This window comes from Acomys russatus, chromosome 23 (genome assembly GCF_903995435.1).
Source record: "Acomys russatus chromosome 23, mAcoRus1.1, whole genome shotgun sequence".
Classification (NCBI taxonomy): domain Eukaryota; kingdom Metazoa; phylum Chordata; class Mammalia; order Rodentia; family Muridae; genus Acomys; species Acomys russatus.
In genome coordinates this window covers 2,332,126-2,358,894 of record NC_067159.1, presented here as the reverse complement: position 1 = coordinate 2,358,894, position 26,769 = coordinate 2,332,126, and the positions used below count along the sequence as shown (strand labels likewise).

The 26,769-nt window shown below is 48.7% G+C and overlaps 1 protein-coding gene across 2 annotated transcripts in view; it reads right to left on the bottom strand.

Annotated features, from left to right (window-relative positions):
• Tbx15 (T-box transcription factor 15) overlaps nucleotides 1-23,997 on the bottom strand; it is a 118,383-nt gene extending 94,386 nt beyond the window's left edge. The window contains exon 1 of one of the 2 annotated variants that reach the window (XM_051165992.1): nucleotides 23,887-23,997. Coding sequence is in view for 1 of the 2 variants with exons in the window: in XM_051165991.1 (XP_051021948.1) it covers nucleotides 11,439-11,643 (205 nt within the window). In the remaining variant the exon portion in view is untranslated. Of the gene's footprint in view, nucleotides 1-11,438; nucleotides 12,169-23,886 lie in introns of those variants that run through there. The other variant, XM_051165991.1, reaches the window with a different exon arrangement.
• Between the last annotated feature and the right edge of the window lie 2,772 nt (nucleotides 23,998-26,769).

Sequence of the window (26,769 nt, the reverse complement as noted above, 5' to 3'; positions counted from 1 at the left end):
CTCCTCCTCTTCTTCTTCTTCCTTCTCTCTCTCTCTCTCTCTCTCTCTCTCTCTCTCTCTCTCTCTCTCTCACACACACACACACACACATTGTAGCTCTAATCTCTTAACTCCACCAAACAGCACAGTAGTCCTCAGTTACTGTGTCCTGGAGCCCCATCAGAACTCTTTACAAAGAAAGAGCCAACCTTCCTATTTTCTACCAGGCAAGGGCTAAACTTCTGAGGACTCTGAGTTACAGGGAGAAACTAGTCAGAGAACGCTAGTGTTTCTCTACTTCCCTGTCTCCAGTCTGAGTGTCCCACTCAGAGCTGAGCTCTCCGGAGTTGGTTGATATGAGGGGTGCAGACTGCCTCCCGCCTACACTTCCATGGCACCCCTGGACCTCTGTTCTTGGACACCCTCACTTTCTCCCTTTGAGCTCATCACGTTCTGGCTTTTTGTCTCAATAGAGTACTGAGTAGCAACAGCTCTCAGTCAGTTCCACTTTAAATATGTTTACCACACACACACTGTGACTCTATTCTTTCTACTCGCAGACTATGAGTGGAGTGAGGAGACAACTCCTAGAGAAAAATAGGTAAATGCACACTGGCTGCTCACACATTACAGCTTTCAGCCAGTGCACACTCATGCTAACCACTAAGGTCACCAATTATTGTCAACACATGTGGAAGAAACGTCAGACATTGAGCTAAATCTTTTCTTCTCATATGTGTATCATCTCAGCTGACCTTATTAACCACTACTGTTAATAAACAAACATGTTTATTGTTGCTATTCCACAGGTACAAAAACTTGTACTAAAAGACATTAAGTTTCCCAAGGTCATACAATTAGGAAGTGTTAGGGCCGGGGCTCTGAAGCAAGCAATGTGACCCCAAGATTCTGAGCTTCGATCCAGGATCCTGTGTAATCGATGTATTCATTGCACAAAACAGGAATAATAACACTGGGCTGGAGAGACGGATCAATGCTTAGAAACACTGGATGTACTTCCAGGGGTTTTTAATTCAATTCTCAGCATCCTCATGATGGCTCACAAATGCCTGTCAATGAGATCTGATGCCCTCTCTGGCATGCAGGGCACATGCAGATAGAGCACTCATATACATAAGACACATAAATGAACAAACCTTTTTGGTTTTGTTTTTCTAAACAGGATTTCTCTGTGTAGCCCTGGCTGTTCTGGAACTCACTCTGTATACCAGGCTAGTCTCAAACTCAGAAATCTGCCTGCCTACCTCTGCCTCCCAAGTGCTAGTATTAAAGGCATGTGCCACCATGCCTAGCAAATCTTTTTTTATAAGAGGAATAATGCAATAAGAGTAACTCTCAGTTTTCATATGTGTACTTGCTGGATATAAATATTCAGAATGTATATCTACAAGTGTGCATATATATATATGTATATATATATATATATATATATATATATATATACATATATATATATATATATATATTTTCATATATCAACACAATAGTTGACAGTTATACATCCAATGAATTTTTCCACTTGTTATCATAAGTACTGAGCTATGGTTTGTATTTTTCTTATTTTCCAAATGCTAAGGTCTCAAGAAACAAAAGCAGTGAAAACAAGGTCCTTCTTCCACAGCAGTCTCCAGAGTAGAGGTGGGTCAAGGGGAAGCAGTAAAATTTGCATATTCCAGGATTACAGGCATCTGAATACAACCTGTGCAAAATGAGGGTGTAGTTGAGGGTGGGAACCCAGCACTGGGGTTGGGGAATCTGTAAGGAATCAGGACCTGACAAGATAGAAACCCAAGAAACACTGCTAGGTGTGTGCTGGGCCCAGCTTTACCGCTGACCCTGCCCTCAAGTTCAGCTGCTATGAATAGAGGTTTTGAAGGCTAAGCTGTCTTCTGATCTATCTTGTTGACAAGCCTTTTGCCTGTTCCTAAGTCGTCCTTTTGGCATTCTCACATCCCTGCCAGATGAAAATCTCAGCTTAGCAGGCTACACATGGAAAACAGTTACTAGTGCTTTTCATTAGATTCAAGCAGTAACACGGGGCAAGCAATTTTTCCCCCAAATTCAATTCTCCAGTGATAAATGACTTTTCTCAATCTTTACTTTTCAGATGCTTGGTTTTTCTGATCATTTCTGAGAATTGAATGGAACGTTGTCAAAGTATAAATAATTTGCATTTCCTTTCAATGCACTGATGCCCTGGGGCCTTGTTGGCCCTTTTCATTTAGGCATGAAGCACATAGAACTGGAAATCACCGATCTCTGATTTCTGACCATGTGATAGTAATATAACATAATTTCAAAAGTTCCATGAAAGCGTCTAATTTTAGCTCCAAAAAATTTTTTTTACCTTAGATTGGTATTACTGCACCGTTCCGTGAGTGCAGTAAAATTTCCTTCATTCCAACGGTGTAAAGGGTGGGTCACGTATTGGCCAAGGTGCATTAGGAGAAAGTGTTAATATTTTCAAAACAAAAGCTAAAGGGGGCAGTGGAATCTTGTAGCTAAAGGGGCTTCAAGTTTCACTAAAAACTGGCCAGTAATGGAGGCCTCACTAGCTCCTGTGAAACAATTTTAAAACTTTCTTTCAACATTAATATGTCTGATTTTATATCCCTGATTCAACATTAATACCAAAGCCAGGAGCAGAATTTAAGCTATCAGCTTTAAGTGAGCCCCGCCCTCTTCCTAGCATAATACAGGGACACAGAATAGAATATGGAGACTGTGTGAAAGTCTTTGTTGTAAAGCATTTGAGAAGAATCACAGACAAGCTCCTCACTCCTCCGGTGGCTTCCGAACCTTCTGGTTCCTTTTTATTGGAGCCATATTACTCTGCCATCTTCTCTATACTTTAAATTTCAAACTAAACGGGTTTTTTTTTCTTTTCTTTTTTGTTTGTTTGTTTTTCTAAATGATGTTTAGATACAGCCCTTCTGGGCTGTGCTAATAACAGCAACAAGAAATCAAATGGCTGATTAAGCTTCTGAATTGGGGGGAGGGGGCAGCGGGGAAACCTTTGAATTCAAGGAAATTGACTGCTGTGTACAGTCATCTACCCAAAATGCTTTGCCCTTTCCCACTGAGAAAACCAGTTAGGGGAATTTTTTTAGGACACACTCAGGCTACCTGACTCCAGGCTTAGGTCCAGGCCATTTGGGTCTGGCGCTGACGGTTGCCTGAGCCAGGATTTCCCGAACCCACTAAGACTGAGCTCACCAAAGAGCTCTTCCCGCTGAATTTGGTGATTTCTAGTAGTCTCTTACCAGCCTACTTTGTGAAGTTGAGTGGGTTCTCTTAAGAAAGTCAGTACTTTCCTGTTCAGTCTTCCCAAGAACAGCTAAAGGACAGTCTCTGTCCTCAGGCGCAACGCAGCATGCTGAAAGGATTCTACCTTAGGTAACCAACGGTATGGTCTTCTTTCTTTTTAAGTGACTGGCTACAATAGTTGCTGACCCTAGATTTACCCATTTGGAAATGGTTAAGGATTAAAAGTTCTACAGGCCCGAGATTCTTGGTTTCTAATTGCTAATGTTTGAAGTCGGTTTGATTCTTCGGAAATTTGTTCACCCTGATGAAAGCAAAACCCAAACTCCCCTCAGGGCTCGAGGTGTATGATCTTTGGGTTCCGTTGTTTTTCTTTCGCTGTTTGGGGGAAGTCTGATTGTTTTGAGGGATGGCTTCCTCCAAGGCTTCCCGGGTTATTCAAGAGCCCTCTCACTTCTCCCAAAAGTAACTAGAGCGACGAGCACAAGGCCCGTCACTCGAGATCCCGGACTCCACCGTTTCAAAGGCTCAGCTGCTCCCCCTCCCGTCCCCTGGAGCCTACAGCCCGGGGCCTGCAGGGTGGCATCTGAGCCCCGCCACCCCCAACCCCGAAGCTGCGAGCACGCGTCGGAGCACCCTCCGCTCAGCCCAGAGCTGCGCGGGGGACACTGCGATCTCCACTTCTCTGCGCTGCCAGAAACCCAAGAGGCTGGCCCAGTGTGACCGACGCGCCCACTGCACACTCGTGAAGGTCACCCGAACTGCCCCAAATACGGGGTGACAGAGAAGGATCCAGACTAGTTCTTTCCCTGGTGAAATGTCAGCTGAAATTTCTTGAGAGGCGGAGGATCAACAGCCGTTTTCCTTGTGAAAACAGGACAGCGGCGGCGGCGGCGGCGTGAGGCACCGCTGCCAAGGAGCAGAGATCCTTTAGATGAGGCTTTATCCTTATGGTAGCGGAGAGTTCTGAGAAGGCCTTGACAGAACAGATTCAGGGAATCTGTTCATCCAGTTAGAAGTACAGGCAAGCTCCCAGGCTCGCACTAAGTATAAAAACCTCTACTGAAAGGGACTTTGTGCGACGAGGGTTTTTTGGTTTTTTGTTTTGTTTTGTTTTGTTTTTGTTTTTAGCTTTTGTATTTTTCTTCAAGTTTTTGTTTGCTTTGCTTTGTAGCCCTGGCTAGCCTAGCCTGGAACTCTTTAAAGACTACGATGGCCCTGAACTCACATAGGCCCTCCTGCTTCTGCCAACTGATTAGTGAGATTAAAAGCGTGTGCCACCATGATGCAGGAGTTTGTTTCCTTGTTGGTTTTCTTAAGGTGTCGTCCTATAAAGTATGTGGTAGTTTTCTACACTCACATTATCTAAGCTTTGACAACTATGTGGGGCGGGGGAGAAAGAAATAAAAAAAATAGACAATTAGGGAGCACATTTCTACATGTATTTTATATGTTCCTAAATTAATTTTCCCAATTTCCAATGCATAGCTCTACAAAGTATAACTCCATAAAGTATAACTATTATCCAGATTTCTCCTAACCCACCTACTTCCAGAGTGGGAAGCAATTACTCTTTAGTATTGAAAGTAATGTTCTGTCTAGACAAACTAAAAATGGCATTATTCACAAAATTGACTAATTGGGGGAGAAAACTTGCTGCCAGTGTTTAGTGCTTTTAATCACATTTCTGATATTTCTCTTAGAATTTGTTCAAAATCATTGGTTAGGCCTAAAAGATAAATGGACTCAATCAGTACATAGAACTTTCAAATCTCAAGTTCTATAGAATTTAAAGTATACATAAGACTCACAAGCTGGTGGTGGTTGCACACGTCTTTAATCCCAGCACCCAGGAGGCAGAGGCAGGAAGACCTCTGATTTAGAGGCCAGCTTGGTCTTACAGATTGAGTTCCAGGACAGCCAGGGCTACAAAGAGAAACCTTGTCTTTAAAAAAAAAATGCAAAACAAAATAAAAACCTTACAAAACTTTGCTTTCCCAATCTGTTAAAATGGCTACAACCTACACACACACACACACACACACACACACACACACACACACACACACACACACAAACACAAACACACACACACACGGAAGGGGGGCAGCAACTTCTTTCCCTGAAATAGTCTCTTTATCCCACCATTCGGAGATGGTTCTGAGATTTGCGGTAGATACAGTGTTCACACAGGGCTGTGGTGTTCACATGCATAAACGTGTCCTTTTTACATCTTTGTATAAAGCAAGGCTGGATACTAGGTTTGTTGTTTTTGTTGTTTGTTTTGTTAATTTGCTTTAAATACAGAATCCATGTATTTATATGGATTCCTGTTTTCACTTCTGCTATCAAAAGCTCCTTAGCAGCTTATACTGGACAAAACACCTACCTCTAAGCGAGGCCATTAATGGTGCTGAACACATGTTGATTAGTCCTCTACAGTTGCTTAAATTCCCCCACCTCTTCCATTTCACAGCAGGTCCTCCCTACCAAGCCTCGTTTTACACCTGGACACTTAGAGCAGGGGCCTCCACTTAAATTAAGTAATGATTATCCTTCCTGAAAGAAGTGTAAACAGACCTGATTTATAAATTTGCTAATTGCTGCTCCCAGTGCAGACCCAGGGAGTAGCCCAATCATGTGCATATAAAATTCCAGACTTATTAGAGACCAGAAAAGGCAGAGTCAAAATAAGCCCCGCACTTGAGAGAAGGCGAAAAATTGCACAGTCAACAGTTACCTGTTTTGCCCTTCTTTCGCAAAAAGCATTGCAAAAAGTTAAAACGTAAGCCTTATGTGGGAGAGTGGTTTCAGTGGTGTCTACTGAACTGCTTTGGGTTTTGGGAGTAAGAAAGAAACAGCTATGCTGGCAGAATGCTCATCAGATGGCGTTTCTCCATTTCCAGAGTGGAGAAAGAAAAGTGGCATTCCAATCTGCTCTTTATCCCAGTGGAGTTTGCACAGGTCAACGCCCCCCATTGCCCCCGCCCCCCCCCCCCCCCGTCATACGCACTCTTGTTTTGCTCTGAGATCTCCCCACCACACTGGTAGTGTCTATATTTGCCCTAACTGTAAGAGTTCTACCGCAATTCGTGATTAGAAGAATCTGCAAAGAATCTGTCTCTTGGGTTAGTACTGTAATCTTTTGCTAGTAGTCCTGCTGGGTTGGATTAGGAATATTCTGCTTTTTAATGAAAGCAATGGATGCCCTGTGGTAGGCTTGAGTAAACGGCAGTTAGGTCTTCTGAATTGGGATGCGTTTCACTTTCTCCCTTCATTTCTCTAGTCCAATGGGTGCAATTAAAGATGAAGGGTACACTTCTTTTAGGATTGTGTCCATATGCAAAAAAAAAAAAAAAAAGAAAGAAAGAAAGAAAGAAAACGAAAAAGAAAAAAGAAAAGAAAGAAAAGAAAAAGTACAGAAAAGCAAGGAGCACACGTATCTAATATTTCGGGGTTCTGTTGGGTTGGCCTCGGGTTAAGCACTTCAGACCATCCTTTACTCACTCGACACAGGCTAGATTTATTAAAGATATTTTACATTAATAATTTTCTTTCATAATTAAAGTATAACAGCTGTGGGGTTATTGATATGAGGGTGCAGGAGTGTAAAGAAAGTATCATGGGGTCTATGTCAGTTTAATTTCTGGCCGAAGAAATCTCCAAGAGATTTAATTCTTCCTCCTTGCATAAAGGTCACCCTATGAACTCTGGGATTTTTATCTACAAAATCAGTATACCCCAAGTGGCTAGCTGGAAACTGCAAAGCATCCTTCAACAAGTAACCTGGTGACAGAGAGCCCAGGAAAAAAAAATGGATTGAGACTTTAAAGGACCCTGAGTAGTCCGCGGATTTGCATAGGAAAGCCTTTGTCCTTCCTTAGGTTTGCGCTGGGAGGTGGGGGTGGGCGGTGGGGCCTGAGATGTCCATGGACTGTGGACTAGGTAGAGGTATAGAGGTGACTCCTCTGAACCCCAAGAACCCCAGTGAATCTATCGCGTAGACCAGCTTGTCAGCCCTGAGTCTAGAGTGCTAGTTTCAGGAGCTTGAAGATGCGAGTAACTACTAGGAAGTAAAAGCTAGGTCGACTTGGCTGCCCCTCACAGGAAACTCTGACCATCTGAATTCCCCCACTCCCTGGCCCCGTAACTGCCTTGCGGTTTAATATTCTTATTTCTTTGAGATGGACTGAGCTAGGATCTTCCTTTTCCCACTGGCTTCTACCACCACCGGGATTTTACAGTCTCCACGATCTGACACGCATTCAGAAACACACCCATAGCCCTCAATCTCCAGTGAACGACCACAACCAAAGACAGAGTCGATCCTTACCTCCTCCTCTGTTTCTTCTTCCTCACACAAGATCTCTTACCAAAGGGGTGGCCTCCGAGGAAGGCCGGTTTGAAAGTAAACTTCCAAGGCCCACTTAATTCCTTGTCTGGTGACCGCCGCACCCTGGAGACCCCACTTGTGTGTCAGAGGCAGTGCACACAGCACGGAGGAATTTACAATCCTATGCGCAGGCCTCTATCCCAGGCAGAGCCTGCTTAGGACTCTGCACACCTAACCCACACCATCTTAACCCGGCTTGGGTCGTGGCTGGTGCTTGACATAAATTCGCTCCACTGACATCCGACTCATCCCTCTGTATCCGTTTCTTAAACGTCAGCGCAGAGTCACTTCCTCTCTTTCACCCCATTTCCCTACTGGGAATGGGGTGGTTAATGTCGGGATTCAAATCTCAGTTCTGTTCTGAGCAAACAAACAATACACTGGAAGATTAATTAATGTGCCTGGTTGGTCTCGGTAACTCGGTGGTAACTAAAAAACGAAGTGCTTTGGGGCAGCCGAGGTTTCTGCTCAGGCTTTTCTCCTGCCTCGGTTCAAAGGGGTTTGAGTGCTTGGATGCAAACGAAAACGTGAAGAAATTCTGCTTATCCACATGTGCGTGCGCGGAGGAGTCTGTCTGCCTGAGTGTGCTTGAGTGTGCCTGCCTGTACCTGCCCACCCGTGAGCGACACCACCTCTCTAGGCCAGTGGCACCCGGGCTGGCCGCAAAGGCCTTTCGGCCTACGGCCTGAAAGGGGGGAAATCCCTCCTCAGAAGGTTTGAATTATTTCGCTCTGCAGGAGACCAGGCCTTTGCCGGACTCAGCTGAAGCTATGGGCGGGAAATGTCCGAGGCAAAGTTGGGGGAAGAAAGTTCAGTGGAGCGTCTGATGGGTCCGAGCACAGAGGGCGCACTCCAAATACACTTTCAAGGCCGCCGCCACAGCAGCTGTTCCGCCGCGGATCCTGAGAGAAAAGTTTCTTTCCTTGCCCTTAGCCAGAGGCCAGGCAGTTGAGACTCTCTGCTGCTGGTAGCCTCTACGTCCTTGCGGCTTCTCCGAAAGACAGAGAATGTCACTAAGGGTGAGTCTGGAACAAAGTCCACCCCACCACCACCCCCGCAGGCCTTGAGATCTGGGGAGCCACAAGGCGTCATGGAAGTTTTTGAAACACCCCCTCTGACCCGGCGGCAAGGTGCTTGCAGAGTAGAGGCCCTGGCTAGCTTCACTGCTACAGGTTGGAGCCCCTGGCTTCGAGGTGCTCAGGCGCCAACTAAAGCCAGCTTTGTCCAGACCCTGAAAGCAAATTGGCCAGTGAAAAGGCACACGGCCAGCCCAGCCGTGTCTCTGAATTAAAGTTTGCTTTTCAGTTAAACTTTACAACTTGGTCCCTGGCCTTATCTGAGGGCCTTGTTGCTTTCAGGCTCGTGTTGGGCCAACTGAAAATAGTTGAGCTGGTCAAAAGAGAAGATAGTGAGAGCAATAAACACAGCTACTTTGGCCCAGTGAGTTTTCAATCCTGCCGGGGCGGGAGGCAGTCTTGGTTTTATTTTGTATTTACTTTCTCCCTTTTGCCTGAAACCAGCGACCCACACAGCAACCTCTTCTGCCCTAATAGAAAAAAAAGACAAATTGTGAAACCCAGAAGGAGAAAAGCACTGCTCTGGGCAAGGGAGGTCAGCTGCCTAAACCATCCTTCTGTATATGTCTCCGAACTTGGCCCTGTGTAAAGGAAGAAGAAAAGCTGCAGGGCCCCCAATTTCTGTTCACAAATTCCACAGTTGGGTCCAGAGTGGGCAATTATGACACCAGGGCTTGGCATGTCTCCACACCAAGGGGTCCTTTTTATTCCCCCAGAAGGGTGACTTCTTGTTCTGGGTCCAGAACAGAAGAGAGCCTTTCCACCTTGCCAAAGCTCCCACCTGAGGGCTCCATCTGCCCAACACCCTGCTGAGTTACCTAGCGTTCTCAACTTTGAATTCCTCCCTCTGAAACCTTGCCCATTAATAATACATCTCATCATTTTCTAACTCCCTTTGCCTTTTTAAACAAGTGAGAAAATTACAAGACAGACCGGACTGAATTGTGTTGCTTAAAAGTAGCCCCGTATTACTGTATCCCATCTCATCTTCATCAGGCAGGGGCTACAGACTACTAAACAAAATTCTGGAGACTGGCTCCCCTCTCTTTTCCAGATCCCCTCTCTTTGCTCCCCTCACTTCCAGCTGAGAAGTACGGCAGGCAAAAGGAGAAAGCTGTGAACTATGTCCATGTTTTTGCCCCTGTGTACGTGTTGGCCTTTTTGAACATAAGACCCAGGCGCACTCCCAGAAACCTAGATTCTCCTCAGAGAAAAACATCCTTGACAAGACATCAGTCTTGCTAAGTCAGAATAACTTCTCCCTTCTCCACTGTCAGGAAAATAAAGTCAAAGAGATTCCCAAATGGAAAGTTGTCATAAGGCCCACAAGACATCCCAGTAACCTTATGGATCCTTAGTCAAATTCTGACAACAGATAAATTAAGTGAGGAAACGGGCCCTGGCGAAGAAAGGCCGCACATTAGCCATGTGGTTCTTTCCTGGATTGCCCACGCAGCAGTCCGAGTGGACCTGACCTTGATCCCAAAGAGAGAAAGTAGTGGATGGACGAAATAAATCTCCTTTTAATTTTCTTTTCAACGACTAATAAAAATAATTCCCCAGTACTAAACCCAAATTCCGTAACGGGCCGCAAGAACACGGAGAATTCATAAAACTCGGGCCTCTGCAGGTCTCTGGCTAATCGCGTTATTATTAGCCTCGGGAGCGTGGAAAGTGAACTGTCACTGCCGAAAGAGAAAATGTAAGCGACAGCTGTCTCTCTTGGGGCTTTGGCCAGCTTTCAGGCCAGGATCCCCATACTCCTGAGCCTAGGGCTGCTCCCATTCCTGTGTGGCGGCTGCCCGACTCTCACCCCCACCCCCAAGCCTTAGAACCAGGGGTCTACTCAGGAACCCTAGCTGGGACACCTTCTGCTTCTGCGGGGTTTTGGCTGTCTGGGCTGAAAATACTCTGAAGCCGCTAAACCAAGTTGTGAGTTGTGTTCCTATGCGCGCTTACATGGTTCTGACAACAGCTGTTCCCCTGGGCTGTTTTGCACTGGTGAAATCTTGGCACTTAATACAAAATGTGAGGCTGTTCGCCGCCCCAGCACCCCCCCCCCCAGGGTTCTGTTAAAATGCACACATAGACGTCCACCTTGAGTTCTACGTATTCGGTGCGCATCATATGTGTACCATGTGCATGGATTCAAGAAAATTAACTGAAACATGCACCCACCCAAATACAGAGATGTGGGCACTGATTCAAAATTCGGGATACAGTATCTAATATGTCCCCAGCGAAACAGAAATACAGTTATACTCCACATCTAAAGCTTATTTGGGAAAGGAACTAAATGAGAAAAAACGGAACATTTCCTATGGCTGCAATTAGGGCTTCACCGGCCAGCCCTCTGGAGCTCTCAGAAGCATGTCTCAGATCTCCCGTGTCTTTGACTGACCTCTTTAGAACCCAGGGGCCCGGAGCCCTTCAGAGTGAGCGCCTCAAAACGCTGCTTGCTCCCTGCTACAAGAGAAGGGGGATGAACGCAAGTAGGCCTCCTTGCTTGAAATTGGCGATTAAAACGCAAGGCTCGGGCCAGACCCCAGATTGGTTCCGGCGAATTTAGGGAGGCTCAAGGCATTTATGCCAAGAAAAAGAAACCCACGTCGGAGCAAGGACAGACAGGGCCTCCCTCCACACGCGGGGATACCATTTGGTGTTCCTTCTCCACCCGCCTCCCGCCGCCAATGCGACACACTCACCCGGGTGGGGCTCCAGGCCGTGTGTCGCCGGGTCGTCTGTGTCTCCGAGAGGGCCTGCGGGACTCAGCGCCTCCATGGACAGGTCCAGCCCCTTCTCCTCCCAGTCTCGCAGTTTCCGCTTTTTATTTGAGCCGATCAAGGCTTCGACGGAGAAGGCATGTGCTCGGGAGCTCAGGGCGACTGCAGATCTTCTCCTTTCACTCATTTTAGCCGCCCGCACCCGGGTCTCGTCTTGCCTGCGCTACTGAGCTGGCAGCCCCGCGGCCGCACGCTCGGAGCGCCTGCCGGGCCCGGCCCTGGAGAGGCGGCGGCGCCTCGGCCGAAGCTGGGGCGGCGGCTCCGCGGGTGATCTGCGCCCTCCCTCCGTGTCCTCCCCCGCCCTCGACCGCCGGATTTGACTGGTGCCCCTAGCTGCCCCAGGCTCTAGGAACGAGCGCCCGGAACGCCTCCCGCTAGCCGCATGAGCGCTGAGTCCAGCTTCCCACCCACCCGGGCAGGCGCTCACAAGCTGTGTAGTAGACTGGACTTCATCTTTTCTTTCTTTCTTTTTTTCTTTCTTTTTTTTTTTTTTTAAATTCACTCCCTCTCTCTCCTCCCTCTTCCTTTTTCTCCTCCCTCTCCCCCTTTCCCTCTGGGCCTTCCCGTCCTTCCCCTGATCCAAACTTCTGGGAAGCTTTTTCCCCCCTGAATTCCTCCCTTCCCGAGGAACAGGGGGTAGGCTGTGAGCTCCTGTCCGAGGGGTGAGGGAGAAGGGAGGGGGGCAGAAAGAAAAAGACAGAGGGGAGGGAAATCCAGCCCCTAACCAATGGCAAGAAGGGAACAAGAGAAACCCCGAGAACTCCGGCCAATGAGGAGAAGGGAGAGACTGAGGCCCGGGCCAAGGCTGTAAACTAGCCTTCCCCAGGACGTTACTCTACCAGTTTTAACCCCTGGCTTCCCGGTGCCCGTTCGGTTTCTCTTGGGGAGGAGGGCAGTGGGGACAGCTGAAAGTCAAGGTCTGATCTTTGCCCTCATAGATGCCACAAATCCAAATCACAAATTCCTACGGTTTCTTTCCGAACTCTCTGAGTCTTCTAGATCTGGCTATTCATAGTCAATTCAGATGCAGCTCTGAGAAGTAGGTGCTGTGGCAAAATGCTAGCGTGCACCCCCCGCCCCCTCCCCCCCAAAAAAAGGCAGGTGAGGTTTCTGATTATGTCACGTATGCCCCGCAGGGGTTTTGAGATCAGCCCAAATTCCTCCACACAGGTACTGTTTCAGATCAATGGTTTTCTAAGCGGGTCTGGTTAAGGCAAAATGAAACAAACAAAAAATGTCTTGTTGCCATCCGAATCTTAAAACTGAACACTTCAAGACTTCATCTCCCTTCCTCCTCAACCTGATGAAGGGAGGAAGCAGGTTATCTGAGAGACCAGCACGGAGCGCTTAGCTCACCTCAGACTCTGCAGCCTTACCCTGCTGGACTGGGCCCGGCACCACACAAATAGTAACTTTCCTTGCGCTGCAGACTCTGAGCCGAGTTTCGCTTATTCCGGGCTCTTATCCCAAAGAACCCACACCGGGTGCAGACGAAGCAGCTAAGAATTTTGATGGGGGCCTGGAAGGAGCTTTTTCAAAATTCCGTCAAATCCCCTCACCTCCAGAACTTGGCTCTCATCTCTTACTAATTATCTCCCACTCTCCTCACTTTTAAATCTTTCAGGACGGTTCATTCACCACAGATAGCCAAGGAACTTAAAATCCAACATTCCCTGGCATTCTTACTGTCCGCCAGTCCACTAGGTTAATTTACTATGATTACGAATGACATAAGGCCTCGGAGCACAGACGACTTATACTGAGCAAGGGGTCCTGCCAGGCGAGAAAAAAAAAAGTCTCATATTTCGGGGGCAGAGGCCTAAAAATCTCATTTCCCCATTCCAGCGTCCTGGTCAAAATAATTCTATCCTGGGGCTATGAAGCTGGAAACAGCTGAAAGCTTAGCACCAGCAAGAAGAGTCTATCTAGGCTTGGAGCAGGGTCTGAATAATTGAGTTAGATGAAGGGGTGCTTAGCCTATAAGTAGCTCCAAAGAACCGGTTGCTCAGTTAAGAAGGGGAGGAAGGCTCTGTCACAGACTCTGAAAGGCCACACTGCCCAGCCTGCCCCAAGGATGAAGGCAATTCAGTTTCTGCCACTATCATTGAGAGCCCTCTGCTGCTGGAAGCAACAACCATGTGTTGACCGGCGCATTGGCCTTTTGAGAGGTAAGCTGAAAGCCTGCTGTTTAATTTCCCTCAAATTGTACTACAGTCTGGATAAGAGCAAGCTGATGGCACAGCAACTACAAAAGATGCTTAATGGGTGTGTTTCCATTAGTCCTGGACTCTGGGGCCTTCCTGGAGATTTTCTGACTTGGAGGTCCCCAAGCAGCAAGAATAAGGAGTTAGTATGTCTGGGAAGCCAGGTGCTTCTGTGGTTGTCTCTGCAGATTCTGGGTATCCATGAGTGTCAAGATGCTCTTACCAACCAGCTTTTTCGCCCCCACTATGACTGAAAGTGACTGGGAATCCTGCAAATCCCTTCCCCAGCAGCTCTGGGCTTCTGGTCTCATAGGGATTTTCAGAAGCCCGAGGTAGGAGCCAGCCTATAGCAGGCTGAGCTATGGGTCAGCCTCTAGACTTCTTCAGCTCTTTCCTCCACCCCATTGTCTCACTATCCTCTGAAAGGCCTAGTTTGGATTGGGAAATGGACATACCATAAAGGACAGGCAACCTCAGTGAGCCCACATCAGTCCTGTCCTGCCCCTCTCACCACCACTAACTTGAGCCAAAAAGAGACTGGTGAGCTGGCTTATTCATTAGGCCCAACAACCTGGGACCCAGAGGATGAAAGGACAGAAGCAACTTTTGCAAAGTTGTCCTCTGGCCTCCACGTGTGTGTCATGGCATGTGCATGTATGAGTGCTTACACACACACACACACACACACACAGAGAGAGAGAGAGAGAGAGAGAGAGGTGAGAGGGAACCCACATAAGTGTAATTTAAAACTTTTAAAGACTCCTTGTAATCATTCACCAACCCAAACATAGGTGCAACATCATGAGCCACAGACAAAGTGTCCCAGAGATAAAGAAGCAGCAATAGTTCTTTAAACATCAGCATCTACACCCTGCCCTACTTCAGCTGATGTTCACGGAGTCACTACATCTCTTCTTCAAATTGCACCCACTCTATCCCATATTCACTCTAGAGTCAAAAATTAAGCCACAAAACCCAACCCCCTGAAAGTGAAGACAAGCAGATTTGGAACCAATGAAAAAACTGAAGTTTCCCCAAAGTCAGTGGGAGGGGCTATAACATTCTGTGTCCCCATAGGAGTTAATCTAATGCACCCCTCAAGGGGTAAGCACCCCTCCAGGGGGACACACTCCTCCCTCAGTGTATTAATCTATGTTGATAGGGAAAGTGTGGGAAAATGAAACAAGACAGTTAAGTATGTTTGACTTGGGCACAGCAGTATACAGTCAACAGTATGGAGAGGGGGTTGTGGGGTTAAATAAAATGTGTGTGGGGTGCTTCTACATTCTTTTGTTACCTTTTGTTTCTTTCTCTTTTAACTTTTGGGGGTTAGAGAAGGCCACCAGTTTGAGGCCAGTGCCTAGGCCTTCCCGCATCTTCCCAGCTACAGGCTCTGCCTTGTGACCCTAGCGGATTCTATGGGTTATAGTTCCACCTCTGGTCTATTTCCAGCCTAAAACTGATAGAGACCAAGGCAGGGGAACTGCTCGGCTTCTGCTTGAACTCAAGAAGGAAGGGAGGGTGTAAAAGGGCTAGAAACCCATAGAAGATTCTCTAGGAGTCTGTGAACACCACAAGGGACATATGTGGAAATAAAGTCTAGGCCTAGCCTCAACAGGAGGACACCCAGGAAGAAAAGGGCAGCTCAAAGACTGCCTCCTCCAACTGGCCCTGCCCAATCAGCAAAATTTCAAAGGTTAAAAACAGAGTTCTGCAGCCCAGGCATAAAGGAAAACAGGCATCTCCAGAAAAGAAGCCCACACCCACACTGTCCCAGCACATTTCTCTCCCTCCTGCTGCAGCTCTCACGAAATACCACCTTAAACCGGTCTCTGCTATTGCCCCTCGGTAGTGCTGAGGTGACCCACCAGCCGGCTTTGATTTCAGGGGAATTTTGAGTAAGTAATTGAAAACAAAGTTAAGAATAACTGGCCAGCAAGACAGGTTAGGCTGCCCCTAAACACGTGGGAAGGACACTCTGTGCAGGCGAGGGGATTGTAATGACCTTGGCCATCAGGGGGGATGTAAAATATTATGAGGCGACTATGGGGTGGGAAAAAATCGTGGAGACTCCAAGGTGAGGTGTGCGCCTGGTGATCAGGCCTACTTCGACCCCCCTCCCCAAACTGTGTGACTTTGGGCAAGTCGGTAAACAGGCTAGGACCTCAGTTTCCCTTCTCCAGAGTGCAGAGACTTAAGTGATTTTCAGCTAAGAATAAGTAAGTTATTGGGGGGGGGGGCTCAAGGAGAGGAGTTGCTGGCCGACCTACAGTTTTATTCTGGCTGCTACCTTTTGGGAAACTGGAGACAGTGTTTAGCCCTTATGGCTCTGCTTTCAAACTGGTATCCCAAAACAACGGATGAGCGCGAGCACGGAATAGGGCAAAGTTAGTGGCCTGGAGGTCTAGGCTTAAGCAGGAGGAAGACGAGACCATTTTGAGAAGCCTTGCCCAATGCGGAGGCGAGGGCTTTGTCCTACAGTGCAGCGGCAGCGCTCACCTTCCGTCACCAGGGCTTGCTTTGGTCCCCCAACAGCTGGGACACTGCCTTGAGTCCTTGGCTATCCAGCACTCCCTCCCCGCCCCTCGCTCCAACACACAACGTTTTTAAAAATAAAAGTCAGCGAGGGCAAAAGGTCTTTAATGATGTTTTTTTGTTTTCGCGAAATAAAAATCGTCTATTTTTATTCTAACCCAGCAGCGTGCCCACCTCTCGGTCCTTCCAGATGTTTGCAATAAAATCGCAGGTTTTGCCTTTGGGACTTGAAATAAAATTTAACGGCCTTCACCCCGTAATTATTCTCTTAGCTCGCCCTTCATAAATTTATCTGCTTTCTATCGGCGTTGGGGCAAGAGGCGAGCGAAAGGGGGGAAAGCCCCGATTTTATATTTGCGACTATAAAAAAGCGCCACCCGGTTTCCTCGCCTTCGGCCGCCGCCGCAGTGTGGCAGGGCGGGCTGGGCAGGCGGGCCCCAACATTGCACTATTGTTTCCCAACTGGGGACTGCTCCGGAGCTCGGCCCCTCCACAAAGGGGGCCTTGTGTGGCCCTGCCCGACGCGGCCGCGCCCAAGAGGTGAGGAAATCCTGTTCCCTCAGGCTCAGCTCCTCTTTCCCTCCACGGTTGGAGCTAAGTAGGCCGGCTGCAGGGGTTTGCGCCTTTCTTGGACTCCCCTTCGCAGGAAGCGGAACTTCCAACCTGAGCTAAGCCCTTGAGTGAAAGAAAAAAACCTGCCTGAGGATCTCTAGGCAGACTAGGGTTGCTTGTCTACTTATTCTCACAGCCAAAGTCAAGGCAGAGGGGAGCACTGAGGCCCAAGATTTGGGGCAGTGTGCACCAAAGTGAATGTCTGCACACACAAGGGACTACTGTAAGCTTGTATGTGACTAACTCGCCAAAGAAACGCATGTTTACACCGTATATATCCCTGTAATCACCCACGGCCCTTTCAGATTTCAACATAGGTACACGATATATCACAGGCAGGCATATTGGGAAATACCATGACCTCACACTCCTCTGTCCGGATCTACAGAGGCCATTCTGCCTTTGACATTCCTTCAGCCACAGCCCTTCCTGAGCTAAAACTCAATCTAAGTCGGTGTCTCTTAATCCCTACTCCTTCACCTATGTGGGGCATCTTCACGTTCAAATGGTAAGAGCCAGGTGACAAAAGGAAGGAGTGAAGTGAGCATTCCATACCCAGGGCTCACTCCACTCCGTGTGGGGTCCCATTGCCTAAGGAAGGCTCTAGCTTTTGGCAGAGCTCCAAGAACCCTACCAAGGACTGGGGTGCGTCCACAGGAGAAACCGGAGGACCAGCTGAGAGCAACAAAGCAGTGCTTGCTTTCAATCACTTGGGGTGGGGTTCTGGCTTGAGCCAGTAGGCCCCGGGGCCAGAAAAGCCAAATCCAGGAGCCACACACCTTTAAGGCAGAAAGTTCTCAGGGCTCTTTCTGGTTCCAGGACTCCCAGCTCTTCCAGGTTCATTTTCTAAATGTAGCTTCATCCTCTTCTCCTTGCTGGTGATTTGGCAGGTGCTTAAATAGCCCCCTTTAGGTTCTTTTTTCTTTCTTTCTCTCTTTTTCTCTCTTTGTTCCTTTATTTGAAGAAGACGAATCATCCTAAACGCTTAGTGGATGAAGAAATAAAGAAGCGCAAGGCTCTGTAATCTACCTCTCTAGCAAATTTGAGACATAAAGATGGTGCCCCAGGTTTCCTGGGCAAGAGTGAGACTGTTAGAAAGCAGGCCAGGCCACAACTAGTGCATCTAGCATTAACACCTGCTGGAGCTCAAAGCTGAACGTGAACACACACTTCGAGACACTAATATGTTGATGTATTGGTGAGTTTTTTTTTTCTCCTGCCAAAAGTGGTTAGATTTTATTTGTCATCAATAAACAGCCACCTAAGAGCAAAATGTCCTCAGTGGATGCCCCCTCCCTCCCCGGAGACACAGGGTCTCTCTGGCTGTCCTAGAACTTGCTCTATAGTCCAGGCTGGCCGCCTCAGACTGGCAGGGACCCTTAAGGTCCGCCACTCTTGAAAACTTTCTGGTTCTCCCTGTCAGTGGAGAATGAGTTATCATTTAAGAACTGGCACGAATTCTCCATAGTGGACAGCTGCTGAAGAGGGGTGGGTACAGTGAAGGCCAGCACTTCCGGGACTTTTGCTTCCATTGCTGCTGTAACCAGGTGCAGTTACAGGAGCTAGTTACAGGATGAAATAAGTCACGGGGAGGTCTGGTTCTGTCTCAGATCCATGGGCTACTTTGTGGCCCCCAAAACCAAATCGAAGAAGGGTGGAAAGGAATCTAACATTCCTGGCTGATATACATACCATCTCTGGCAATGCAGAGAGTGACTAGATTACTAGTGCAAGAAGTCTTGGTTGTTGGTGGGGGGGAGGAGGGTTAGGGGGAGGGAGGGGAGGGGCGGGGAGGGGAGAGAGGGGAGGGGGGAGGGATGGACTACAAAGGAACAAAACAAAACAAAACAAAAACCTCAAGCCTTCAAAATGGCTGGGATTTGCTTTTATAACCTGGCCAGCCTTTCAGAGTAGACACACATATGTGGGTACCTGTGCAGCAGCACCTTTGCCATGGCGGGCCTTCTTCTGGGTAAAAGGATGCAATGAAGCCACCCCTTCACTGAGAGCACCCCATGAGGCTTTTCTTTCGAGCCCACAGTCAAATGCCCAAGGCATCCAGGCTAGAGGAAGGCACGCTCTGCCCAACCAACTGATCCAGAGAAGTGAAGACCTTCCTTCTCCAAGTGGAACATGGCATCTGCCATACCAAGTGATAAGGGAGATTGGTGGCACTGGCGTGGGCCAGAACCATATTGCTATCTGTCACCAGTATTCCAGGCTGCTTCGCTATTGGAAGGTTCTGGTCCAAGCCAGAAAACAAGAAAAGGCAATGCTATGCATAGGTTGCCACTTCCAGGAAAGTCATGGAAAGAAAGGATGAGGGGTGTGTGTTTCCACAGCCTTCCTCCCACTCTCATCTCCATCTCTTCTCTCTGGCCTGTACCACTTGGAAAGAACCAATGTTTACTGAGCCCCTTGCGTCCTCTGGTAAGTGCTTAGTATGGACCAACTCACTCCACCCACTTTGACTTCTATGAGCCAAGAACTGGTATTACCAGCCACATTTTACACTGTGAGGAGAAAAAAAAAATGAGTTATGTAACTTGGCAAGGATCTCACAGCTTTCGGTGCAGGTAATCTCACCCCAGAGCCAGAATTCTTAACTCCATATACCCCTGGCCTCTCTTCCTGCATGTGTACTTAAGCAGCTAGCATACCTAGGTTCTCCCTAGCTGTAAGAGACCCAAGCAATGTTGCTGGAAATTTGAGAGACAGCAATGGAACTGTCTTACACAGGATGAAGAATGCCTGCCCAGTTATAAATACACATTGGAGTCCTTCCTTGTTTCAGCGCAGTGTCTATTTTAACATGGGGCAAAGAGGCAGGAGCTCACTTCACATCTTTTCCCAATAGGAGGCGCAGCCAGGTGCTAGGGTGAGTGGGTACCTTGTGCAAATGCCAGTGGTTGCTTGCAGGAAGGTAACCCAAGGCAGTCCTCTCAGGCTGGGCTCAGTCAAGTAAAATCATGTCGACAAGTTTGCTTTTGGTTTCTTGGGCTCTAAGCATCTCAGTAACTAGGGCCTGGGCTTGAGAAAACTCTCATTTCCGTAGCAGTAACCCTTTAATGACCCACCATGAGAGCCCTGCCTCTCACCTATCCAAACCCACTAATTAGCAACTTTGGGAGGTCCCATATATACGTGAAGCTGAGAAGGGTAATTAGATAGCAAAGGTAACTCTTTCCAGGATCTACCTAAGCTTGAAGAATATGTCAGTTTCAGAAGTATGGAGGGCTGTACCCAATGCCCAGCAGACAAGCTGTACTGCCAGAGGGAGCTAGCTACGTTTTGAAGACATATGTGCTCATCTAGTTTGGGGGAGGGGCTATGTTTGAAACTCCTTGGTCACCAGAGAGGGGCTTCTGACCTTGGGGGGAGGGGCTTCTGTACTACCGCAGTTCCCCTCTTGCTCCTTGACCCTGACCCTGGCGCGCGCACACACGGTTGAATTGGAAAACCATGGTGTATTTTGTCTTGCCTACAACCTAGACCCATTTAAATTAAAGTGAAGAACAGGTCTGCTGGCTCTAGTGAGTGTCAATCATTTATACTTGAGTACCCAAAGCCTCAGAAATCAGATCTGGTATGGGAGTGAAGACCCAGAGAGGAAAAAGCAAAAAACAAAACCTGTGCTGTTGGGCCCCAGCAATTTAACGAGGAATAGAAGAAAAGCCCCAGCAATTTAACAAGGAATAGAAGAAAAGCAGAGGTCTCATTGCCCAAGTGACTCCAGTAAAGCCAGGTCAGCCTGGCTAATCCTTTTGGGCGGGAGCTTCCTCAAGGATGCTGCAGGTTCTCATTGGTCTCTATCCTGTGACACTTCATTTGGCCATGCTATCGCATCCAAGTGATTCTGGCCTCTATCCCCTCCAGAGCCTGGTTCTCCCTCCATCTCTATCCTCCAGCAAGGGTGAGGCAAACTGTGAGTGAAGTGAAGCTAGTCCCTAGGGCAGCCTGGGCTCTGTCGCAGCCAGCTTGTCCCCGTGGGCTCCAGAAGAGAGGAACTAGGGCTGGGTGCAAGAAGAGTGCCCCACTTACACCTTCTAGACAAAGGGATGCTGCCCCCAAGGGTGAGCTTGGTGTTGACCCTTGACCCTGTGGTATCCTTATCTGCTCAAGAGAGGTCCCCTCACCTGTACAGACATGTTGTTTCACCCACCCCACCTCTGCACCCGCCCCCTTACTGCCTGTTTGCCTCTTTTCATCAAATCTGCGTGCATTTTAATGTACTGATAGATCATGGTAAGCTCTGCTCCCACATAGCTCCTGGGACAAGAAGAAAGTGTGTCCAGGGAGGGCCTCCCCTGGGCTCCAGAGGACACTAACCCCCACCACAATTTTTTGCTGGCTTTCCCTGGTGCCCCTGTGAGCTCTGTCTCTGTATCGTATGTGGGTAAGCAGTGCCATTAGTAGCCGCCTCACAGGCAACCTGAAGCAAGTGAGCTGTGGACAGTTAGGACGGAGGAAGGATTGAGAATATAAAATCTAGGGGAACATTAAAGGGACAGAATTTAATAGGGGGAAGAAAGGAAAGAGAAGGAAGGAAACGTAACAAAGTAAAAGAAAGATAAGTGAATTTAGGGCTACAACCCCAGGCCAGCATACACGTTTTCAACTTTCACCCGCTTTTCCTAAGAGGCTGGGCACAATAAAAATTAGGGGGACGCTGTCCAGGTTGAATAGGAATCCTGAAAGAGTCTTAGTGAAAAGCATCAAAAGGTCAGAATGTCAGCTATAACAAAGCAGGGGTGCCCAGAAGCCTACCAAGGGTTCTTATCACTGTGACTAGCATGCACCTGTGAGCCAACTGACTGTCGGGTAAAAAAGGAAAGCCCTTGAACTGTGCTTGCCTGGTGAGACAGTTGGAGGGAAACCAGTGAAGTCTGTTGTTTTATATGTCCACTCCTCCCACTCTTTAATCCAATTTGGGGTTATTAAGCCAAATGTAGACAAAGGTCTTACATTGGTCTAATGTGCAGCAAGCTCTAGGCAGCAATGGCATTGAATGAGAGAGGGTTGATAAAGGCCCTCCACAACTCTTGTGCTAGCCCTCCCCTCCAAAAAATCCAAGTGCTTTTTATTTCTGAGCGTCTCCTCAGCTGTCTTCCAATCCCCCCCCCCCCCCCCCCACCCCCGAGCCCAAGTCTCAGCTTTGGCGTTTGTTCAAGTTCCCTGCCCCACCCCTTCACACTATGTCTCCCCAAAGTTCATGGTCAAAGACAAATAAAGCCTAGTGGGGGATGAACCACACCAAGCGGTCCTCCTGAAGAGGAGAATCGGAAAACCCTGGCAAGGAGGAATGAAGGGCAGGCAAACCCTGGTGCCCTGGACCCTCACAACGGGACCCGAACCGGACCTGAAATCTCACCTCAGTCCTGCACCCGTGGAATTATATTATTGTCCCCCAAGTCCAATTACGTTTTTTTAAACAAAAAAAAAATTTTTTTTTAAAAGAAATATAAGTTGCTGCTTTGAGGGATCAAAGTGTCTGTTTCTGGTGCATATGGGGGGCGGGGCGGTCACGGTTGCCCAACTTCAAAGTCTTCTGTACAACGAGTTTGGCCTATAGTATTTAAATTCTCTTTCCTTCTAACTTTGAGGACCGCGCAGGAGAGAAGCTGTTAGCATCGCTGGTTCTGTCCGCTAAAAGAAAAGTCCCCCTAACTCACAATGCTTTCGCCTCTAGTCTCAGGCTCCGAGAGGTCGGCCCTGCAAGTCCCTCGGAAGCTGAGGGCGCAGGGGGCGTGGTGAGGGAGAGGAAGAAGGGTGGCTGATCCCAGACTGTGGAGTTAACCAAGTACTCCAATAAATAGTCGGGGGCCGGGCGGGCGGGGGGGGGGGGGGGGGACCGAGGTCGCCACGCCTGGCCTGATCTAACTGTCTAAGGTTCCTGTCAGCTTCCCGAGCCTCGGCCAGCTGCTTTCCCCGAGGGGCTGGCAAGAAACTGGTTAGGATTCACGCTATTCGGACCACCCGGGTCAGTTCCCCGCTGAGGTTAGCTGGACTCTCGCAGGTTGTTTTGTTTCCGAGTGACCCAGCCATCTAAGTTGCTGACTAAGCCCGGCTGACTAGAGGGGACCAGATTTCCCAGGGGCCCTGGGGAGGTGGGTCGTCTTTCTTCCCTCCCCCAATCCTCAGGTCACGTTCGGGAGATGGGCAAGGTAGCGGGGGTCGCCCGCTCTGAGCGGGGAGCTCAGCCACTTCGCAAGACAACCAAGTTTGGGCGACCGAATAAGCTGGCCGCAAACCGAGCTGAGGACCCAGGAGAAGCTGATCCCCCTCTGGAGTTACTAGGGAAATTATCTAGGGACCGGGAAAAAAAACGGCACAGAGGAGGGTTCTTTCTCGCGCGCGCTTTCGGCAGACCTGCTCCAAGCAAGGCGTGCCCTGGAATGGTTACATCCTTACCAAGTTCCTAGCAACCTTTGGGACCTGCCCGCAGGAGAGCCACCCGGCTAGACTTTATTTCTTCTAGAGCTCTGTGTCCTTTCCGAGAAAGACCTAGGGAGCGATCCTAGCTCTAGTGCGCAGCATCTGAATGGCTCCTGGTTGGCTGCTACCGAAGTTTTAAATTTCAGATTTTTGTTTTTGTTGCTGGTGGTGGTGGTTTTCCCCTCGTACTAAAATAGGATAGATTAAAACAACAGAAAGTGCTCCTTATCGTTCGTGCCCAGGATCCCATAACTCAACCGCCCACCGGACCTTTCCTTAGACCAGAAAGACTTGTCATCCCTTTCGGAGGGAGGGAGGGGACAATATGTTATTAATTCTCGTTTCTCAATAAGGAAAACAAAGTTTCTACAACTTTGTTGACTGGTCCTAAGTTTCTGAACTGCAAAGTTAGGATTTTTATCCGAGGCACCTAAATATTTTTGCTTTCCCACTCCGGTGGTGCATTCCCCGCCCCCGCAGCTGTAGTCCCCTCTCCGCCCGTCACTGGAGGTCGTCGACCCCAGACAGCCCAGCAGCTGGGTGCTGGCGGGTCAGCACCACCCTCACCATGCCCGGCATCTCACCTCAGCCAGGCAGGTGCAGAGGTGGTGGGGCCAGGCAGACGCAGGTCCTCCGGCCGGCCGAGGGGCAGGAGTGGGCTAGGTGCCTGCCTCCTTCTGCTGCCCCGTGGCTGAGGGGGCAGGGGAGGGGGAAACGGGGCCGGCCGGAGAAAAACGCCGTCAGCCGGTCCCGGCCCCGCCTCCTGAACGCGAAGTCCAGGAAAACTCGGGAACTTTCCATTGTCTTTGGAGTGTCACTAAACAAATTGTCCCCACAGCTATAGGGCTGCTGCGAAGAGATGGCCAAGGCAAGCTCTTTGCTCAGTACACATAGGGTTGTGACTGGGAGTTCCTCTGCGGTACTGGCACACAGAATGCGGCAGAAGTGCAGTCTCAGTACCTATTGACAGTACCTATTGACACGAGTTCAGTAAGCTGGATCTAAGTCGAGAGATGGACTCCGGAGGAAGGAAGTGGACATCTATACGCTGGGGTTAATAAAAAAGGGGGCGGGGGCGCAAAGAGCCGTAGTTGTGGCAGGCGCTTGAGGCTAATGCACCCGCCAGGGTCTTTCCTGAGGCAACTAATCCTAAGCCTCAGGTCTCCAAACTAAGTTTCAATTGTCAGGATACTCGCCCCTAAGCACACTACCACGATTCTAGATACTTCCTGGTCTGCGCGCACGCGCGCGCGTGTACACACACACACACACACACACACACACACACACGGTAAAATTTTCGTGTCCTACTTTTTTTTTTAGGACAGGACTTCCTACAATGTGCACCACCCTTAGTCCCAACTCACTCCAAGAAGTATGTCAGGACTCGCTGAATCTGAAACTATCTTCTTATCTCTACCTCGCGTGAGAAATCAGCCACCTTTTGCTGGAACCCGTGAGAGTGTGGACCGGATTCTCTGGGGCCACTGAGTCAGAACTAATCTTACAAACAGTGTGCACTCAGGGCAGCCCATTGGCCCCTAGAATCTGTCAACTGTGGGCCAGAGTGCCACTCTGAGCCTGTATGACCTGTGTCCTGTGCACACGGCACAGACACAGACCTACCCAGCTCCTTCCCTGCTTCCTGGTTCCTGGTGATGAATGACCCCACATGGCATAAGGAATTCAACTTCTCAAGCTCAGCATTTTCAATTTCTTAATTTGTCCCTAGGTAACCGTTAGCAATCGGGGCTGTAGATCACCTCAGCTGGGCCAGGTAGAGCGAGCAGCTGATTCAACACTGTTGACTTGGGATTTGGTTTCGTTTTTTAAAAGGCTGTTCTGAAAAGTAGCCCTGGGAGTAGTCAAGAAGGCAGCAGGCTGCAGCCTGCGGAGGAGGTTCCTGTCCCTGGGCTAAAGCGTTTGGGTTGTCACCACTGTCCTTCATTATAAATAGCAAAGCAGGAGCGAGTCTTGATGCTCCTCAGGGGGCCTTAGCCTGTGATGTGGGTGGGACAGGTGCATGAGGAAGCCCAGAGGCAGCGCCTGCCTTCATCCTGCGGTACTCATTAGGAGAGCTTCTCTGGCTGAGCTTGTTTCTAGAGCAGATTCTAGAATACATTGTCGTGTGGGGGAGAACAGGGTAAGTGAAGCTGAAGAGAGAGGATGTTTGCTTCAAGGCTTCACCAGGGCTTAGCACAGCTTGGCATTCTGGTTGCCCTTTGAGTTGGGAGTGAGAGGCCGATTCACCCTGCTACCTCCTTCCCAGTACTCCTTCTCGTCTGATGAAGAGACATGGTCCTAAGTACAAGGGTCTCCGAGTCTGAAGCTGCCGAAAGATCCACTGGCTAACCTTTCTCTTGGTACTTGTGGATCTAAATACAGCTGGAAGATTTCTTTTTTTCTGGGCCATGGCCCTCAGTGGATTAAGCCCGCAGGCAGGCGATCTGGAAGCAAAGTCAGAGAAGAAGGCTTCCTTCCCTAGTCTCCCCAAAGGCTAAGATGGTGAGATAGTGGGAAAGGAGAAGAGAGAAAGAAGAGAAGGCAGGTGTCCCCTCGCTCTCCCCTCGCTCACCCCTAAGTCCTCCTTGCTTCCTTAGATGGATTCTGCTCTGAGGAGAAGATTTTTTCTTCCTTCCAAAAATAGTCCAGGAGAACCTTATCTGTATCTACCCTGGGTGGCAGCAGGCCTGCCAGGGGACCAGAGGACAATCTTTCACTGTGTGTGTATGTGTGTGTGTGTGTGTGTGTGTGTGTGTGTGTGTGTGTGTAGGAGTAAGATCCACAGGCTTTCCTGAGAACTTTAAGCACTGCAAAATGCTTTCCTGGAGGCCAGAATTCGCTGACAGAGCCAGCCTATCTGTAGGCTTGCAAAGCCCACACAGTGTACCTCCTACACAGCTGTGTGTAGCAGAGTGTGTGTGTGTGTGTGTGTGTGTGTGTGTGTGTGTGAGCGCGCGCGCGCGCGCGCGCATATGTGAGTAAGATTTGGGAAGGACATGGGAATATGACCTAAGTAAGTCATTTGGTTTTTCTAGCCAGCTGACAGGCTTTGGTGGGGGTCTAATGACTCCAAAATGGTTGCAGAGACCCAAGCTCCTTGCTAGGACATAGAATAATGAAGGGAAAAAACAGCTTTTTAAAAACAACAGCAAACCTTCTGTGTTCTGTGTATATCATATTCTCTCTCTCTCTCTCTCTCTCTCTCTCTCTCTCTCTCTCTCTCTCTCTCTCTCTCACACACACACACACACACACACACACACACACACACACGCATGCATGTGCACACACAGACAGACAGACAGATACAGACACACACACCAGAAGTTCAGTTTATAAAGTCTTTTAGCCAAAATGGATATGCCTTTACCTTCATTTGTTCAGCAATTACTACATTCCCATCACTAGAAGAGCACTTTGCCACACTCCCCCCTTACATTTTAGTGTGTGGAACAGAGTGAATG